Source organism: Morone saxatilis, unplaced genomic scaffold, assembly GCF_004916995.1.
Source record: "Morone saxatilis isolate NCDOM2014 unplaced genomic scaffold, NCSU_SB_2.0 Contig0, whole genome shotgun sequence".
In the NCBI taxonomy this organism is placed as follows: Eukaryota; Metazoa; Chordata; class Actinopteri; family Moronidae; genus Morone; species Morone saxatilis.
The window spans coordinates 20,711,151-20,716,784 of NW_023339650.1; the positions used below are offsets into that span (position 1 = coordinate 20,711,151).

At 40.8% G+C, this 5,634-nt stretch overlaps 1 protein-coding gene across 4 annotated transcripts; it reads left to right on the plus strand.

Annotated features, from left to right (window-relative positions):
• Positions 1-770: 770 nt before the first annotated feature.
• LOC118324055 (uncharacterized protein C05D11.13-like) lies at positions 771-4,924 on the plus strand. Of its 4 annotated transcripts, none has more exons than XM_035656188.1 (5): positions 773-902; positions 1,097-1,153; positions 1,631-1,672; positions 1,831-2,383; positions 3,318-4,924. In XM_035656188.1, the coding sequence occupies exons 4-5, from the start codon at positions 1,952-1,954 to the stop codon at positions 3,642-3,644; spliced, it is 759 nt and encodes a 252-aa protein (XP_035512081.1). In that variant the 5' UTR covers positions 773-902; positions 1,097-1,153; positions 1,631-1,672; positions 1,831-1,951; the 3' UTR covers positions 3,645-4,924. The 4 variants fall into 4 exon arrangements, with proteins under 4 accessions (XP_035512073.1, XP_035512090.1, XP_035512081.1 ...); XM_035656205.1 differs by having other exon boundaries at positions 1,888-2,383; XM_035656180.1 differs by lacking the exon at positions 1,097-1,153 and having other exon boundaries at positions 771-902.
• Positions 4,925-5,634: the final 710 nt, after the last annotated feature.

The following is a 5,634-nucleotide window of genomic DNA, read 5'->3' on the forward strand; positions in this document are numbered from 1 at the left end:
CCATCTTACTTTAGTTTGTTAGCATGAGCACTAAACACAAAGTACAGCTGAGGTTGACGGGAAAGTCATTGCATTGCTGACTGAGGAGGAAGTATTCAGAGCCTTTATTTAAGTGAAAGTACCGATACCACACTGTAAAAATACTCTGTTACAAGTGTTAGTGCTGCACTGAAAATGTTACTGAATGTTCATATTGGAGGAATAAGAAACATTTACAGTATGAAGGTTAACAGATGAAGGATTTCTTGGGTTTTTGTGCTTGCTGATTGTCTTCAGGTGAGAGGAGGCACACACAGGTAACACGGTTTTATTGATGAGATCCACTGCAGAAGGTAAAACCACTAAAGACCTGAACACTGAACTCTGTATTAAAAAGTAATTAAAAGTAATTAAAGGGCCACTTCACCCAAAAGAGGAGAAACTTTCATCAGTGAATCTTTATTTTACAGGTCAGTCATTTTCCAATAATTTGGTTTCAGTGGATTAAACTTAATTTAATTAATTTAATTTAATTTCAAGTGTGAGAGAAGTAGAAAAATGAAGTAATCTAATGTATAAATACTCTATTACAAGTGAAAATAATACTGCAGTCTAAGTATGAAAAATAAAAGCACACATAGTTCTTTTTATTGACTTTTATTTTGAAACTCGGCCGGTAGGGGACCGCCAGAGACCAGGAACTGCTTCAGTTTGGCACCTCTGATTGGCTAACCCTAACTCACCTGACCAATCAAATCACCGGAGGCAACCAACACTAGCCAATCAGAGGCAGCGGAGGGCGGGTCTTATGCTCGTGGGAAATAACGCATCGGGTCAACGATTGATCAGATTATTGGTATTTTATCTAATAAATGATAAAGTGACATTTCACTCCGCGGGTGTTTTTGTGTTTGGGCTTTAAGGTGAGACAATGATTACATGAATACATCAAACATTACAGCAGAGGAGGTTTAAACGGCTCGGATACACATTCACAGCAGATCGATTGATGACAAATGTCTCGATAGATCGATGAGTGCTTTAAATGCAGATAAATGAATATGAAATAATAATAATAATAATGTGTTATTTGTTGTCCTCGCCGCTGTTCTAATAGTAAGGGAGCCTGGAGGGACAATTGAGTGAGATTCAACTCCTCGGTTTAGAGATGGAGGTATTTTAGTGTGGTGTGTGTTACAGCAAATCATTTAATCAATCAGATAATAATGTTTGACCTTTTTCACAGCAGCCATTGTGACGTGTAATAGTAGGGTAAACACCGGTGTTAGTGGTGGTAATAATTAAGGCTCCGTTCAGGTCAGGGTGCTGTTACTGTGCGTGTTGATTCACTTTAATTAGTATCCTTGGTTAAACCTGTGTTTACCCTACTATTACATGTCACAATGGCTGCTGTGAAAAAGGATTATTATTATTGAGTTTAGATTCATTTGTCTGTTGATTGTTTCCTTGTTTATACAGTTAGAGGAGACGCAGAGTTACAAAACTGAGACTATAATACACAAAAACACTGTTAAACACTTTGTGTACATTTAAGAACATTTACTCTAAACTATTCTATATTAAACTATACACAAAAAAGTGTTTGTTTGTTTGTTTGTTTGTTGCACATTGTTCTCCTGTGTTTTTATAGGGTGGAGGTCTATCGCAGTGCAGACCAGCCTCTTTTCTACAGGTGGGTCCTTTATTTTAAATACTTTTATTACTGTTATTTTGTATTTGCTGTTGAGGATGCATCTCTACTTATTGTGATAAACAAACAAACTAATAAAACATCTGTCTCCTTTTGTATTTTCTGTCCTGTAACAGCATTAATCTCAATGTCATTTACAGATTTGGAGACGTACCTGAGGAGCTGCTCTCTCTCTCTCTCTCTCCCTCTCTCGACAGATTCACCTTAATGCCTCGAGGTACGCCCTTTGTGTCATAAACTGACTCTTCCTTCCCTGTCACAATGCGTCGCCACAAATCAAACCTCAAGAAGCGAAGGAAAAAGGACGCAGAGAGAAAGAGAATAGCTCGCATGACAGAGACGCCACAACAAACCGAGCTCCGTCAGGCCCTCGATAGAAAAAGGAAACGCCAACAAATAGCAAACGAGACGCCGGAAGCTGCAAAGCGTCGCAGAGACTTTAACAAGGAGGCCATGGCGAGGCACAGAGCCCGAGAAACACCAGAGGCTGCAGAACATCGCCGACACGTGAACAAACTAGCCAAGGCACGCCACAGAGTGCAGCAAACGCCAGAGGATGCAGAACGCCGTCGAGCCTCGCACAGACAAGCCAAGGCACGGCGGAGAGCACGAGAAACCCCAGAGGCTGCAGAACGTCGCAGACTCTCAAACAAAGCAGCCATGGCACGGCGCAGAGCACGACAGAAAGCAGAGGTTTGTCTCCACATAGGCGGTCTACTCTGGTTACACCTTGATAATGTAACCTGCATACTGTTACTTCATCCCACTGCTCTCAGGTAGGACTGTGTGTTGGCAAGAATCTGGTGAGATGATGCTGCAATACTCGACATGGTGACAGACAGTCTAAAGAACTCAGATCTAAAGATCCCAGTTTTAGTTCTCTAAGGGAGAAGTGGAACAAGCTGATCAGAAATCTAACTGGGGGCGAGGTCATGAAGTGGCTTCTATGTAATCAATAAGATCTTTATTCTGAATTTTACAGGAAGCCAGCAGATTGATACGAGAACAGGGTTAATGTGGGCCCAGTTTATAACCTGGTAGCTGCATTGACCCAACTGTGAACGATCGAGAGCAGCATGACTGAGACACGAGTAGAGGAAATTACAATAATCTGGATGAGAGAAAAAAGAAGTGTAGTTCAAGATTTGTAGAAGACAAGAAGCATCAGATTTTTGCGATATTTCTTAGCTGAAGAAAACCGAACTGGACGAGCTTAGCAACACGATTCTCAAAAGTTAAATACTGGTCAAAGATGATACCAAGATTCTTAGTGTAGTAAGACATTAAGAGACATCTAGTCTTTGGTCATTAAGGGAGGACTGTTGATTCAGGTTTTGGGGTTTTAGCTGAGAAATATATCTGTGTATCATCGGCATAACAGTGATATGACACATCTTGAAAGCGCCTGAACAATCAGAGGAAGCATGTACAGCGAGAAGAGGATAGGTCCAAGGACAGAGCCCTGAGGGACTCCACACAGCAGGGGAGCTGTTTGTTGATGATGATGATAAAATGATATATTTATAGGGTATATGATTTGATTTCAGTGGTTAAAGTCTCGTATATCTGGTCTCTTATATGGGTGACTGAAGTTTATAGTTTACTCCCTGTTTTTTAACCACTACAGCTCTGGATGGACCAGATAACTGTGGTGAGAATAGATGACACACACATTGCAGAGGAGCAGGTTAAAGATGACGCTGCAGAGTACTACGAGGAGGAGTACTCGATTCCTGCGGAGGAGGAGGAGGAGGAAGAGGAAGACGGTGTTTATGTCATTGAGTATTCAAATCCTGAAGAGGAGGAAGAGAGCTACCTGTTCACAGTGTCTGCGGCCAAAAAGCCAGTAACCACTCATCCTGTGGTCGGAGTGAACGCCAGAGCTCCTCTACCTGCGATGTCCAAACCGTCCAGGCCAACGAGACACGAGCCAGAAGAGGAAGCTGGTAAATGAAGAGGAGGTGAGGAAGGAGGAGGTTGTGAGCCTTAAATCTGTGTTGGAGCTTGGAGAGAACTACAGCGACGTGATGGAAGTGAATTCAGGCTCTGGTTCGGCCGTACATCTAAAACAACCAGGACGCTGTTTTACAGGGGCCACAACCCGCGGAGACTCCAGAAAGTCACTGCACCCAAAAAATAGTCCTGCACAGAAACCCCTGAAACCCATCAGTACAGATTAAACAAACAAGATACTGCATGGTAACTCGTGAGCTTCAGATTCAGCCTGTCCTCCCTGTAGACAGGAAGAGGCTCGCTGCTTCCAGTCTTCATGCTGTGATAACTTCAGATATGTGAGTGGTGCATTCATCTCATTTAACTCTCTAAAGTGCTCAAACTACGGTACGAGTACCACTGGTGGTGCATGAGCTGCCTGTAGAGAATAAAATAACTGAAATATATAATACTATTAAAATACAACATGTCTAATAAATGTGGTTTAACCTGCTACGTAGTCGCGTTCATGCATGTAGCGCACGCATACATCCGTGATTAGTTACAAGCTAAAATGTGATGATGAGACAGTAAGCGGAGGTAAAGTTAACGGTTCAGAAACACTGCAGTCGTGGATCTAAACAGGAACTATTGGGAAGGGAAGTGTGGACCAGGAGGACCCCCTTTCCACCATTCAGGATTCAGTCTACATAAATCTTTATCTGGAATAAAGCTGCCTCCTCGTGAACTGTCTGGGAACCTTTTCTATCATTTAATAAACTGACTCAGTGACATATTTAATGTATATTTCATATTATATTAAAAACTGTACAATGAACCCAAACAGTGAACTGTTTGAACTGCAGGAAGTCAGTGTAAAACCAGAGCTTTGCATGAATGTTTGAGCACATTATTTCCTATTTAGGGAACTTTTTATACAATTCTGTCTGTATTCTGTATTTTTATTATTTTTAACAATCTTACGGACTTAATAGGCTTCTTGTTTGACAAATTCAGTGTTTTCTTCTCCTGTTAACCTCTCAGCCCTCCACAGTGCTAATCCTTGACTGCACAGCTGCAGAGAGGAAATAAAATGATGATCCCAGTATGAATATTAAGTGTTAACAGCCTCCGTAGTTGTTTGATATAAAAATGCAGGTGGTGAAAAACAGAAACAGAAGGCCAATGTCACTATTTTTCATATTTTACTGCTAAGTTTTTTGTTTTATTGCTGTAACAAATTGTCTTTATTTAACATTATTTAAAACATTATTAAAGGGAAACGCCACAGATTTCTCTCCAGTCAGTTAAGTTTCTTATTTTATTAAATCTAAAAACTGAAATGTGTCTTCAGTTCTGGAAATCAAACACTGTTCATATAATATATAAATACTGAGCTCAAGGTCCTGTTCTTTTTACTGGTTTGGTTATAAAAGTCAATCAGAGTCAATCACACGTTTATTAGCTGATTATCCTTTTTATTTTAATAGAAAGTCCAACTCTCACTGCAGGTACAAAAACAGAGAGCTGGCGTAGCAGCAGGGCTGAATGCGTCTAAAAGAGGAGGAGGAGGAGGAGGAGGAGGAGGAAGATGGAGAGAAGAAGAAGAAAGCTATACCCCTGTTCATAATTACAGAAAAAAATCATTCCTTTTACATTCCTTTATCCCAGAGCTGTACATCGACAGATGAGGCGAAGATCAACATTTATATATTTCGTATTATTTATAAAACAAAGAGAATCTCTAAGTTCAGTCTCAGAGCAGGAGAGTTTTATCCCTTTATGTTGACGGACATTCAGAAGAGCACAGGGAGGAAGCAGTTTTAATCATTCACATAAACATTTACAGTATGAAGGTTAACAGATGAAGGATTTCTTGGGTTTTTTGTGCTTGCTGATTGTCTTCAGGTGAGAGGAGGCACACACAGGTACACGGTTTTATTGATGAGATCCACTGCAGAAGGTAAAACCACTAAAGACCTGAACATTGAACTCTGGGATCAGGGCTTTGT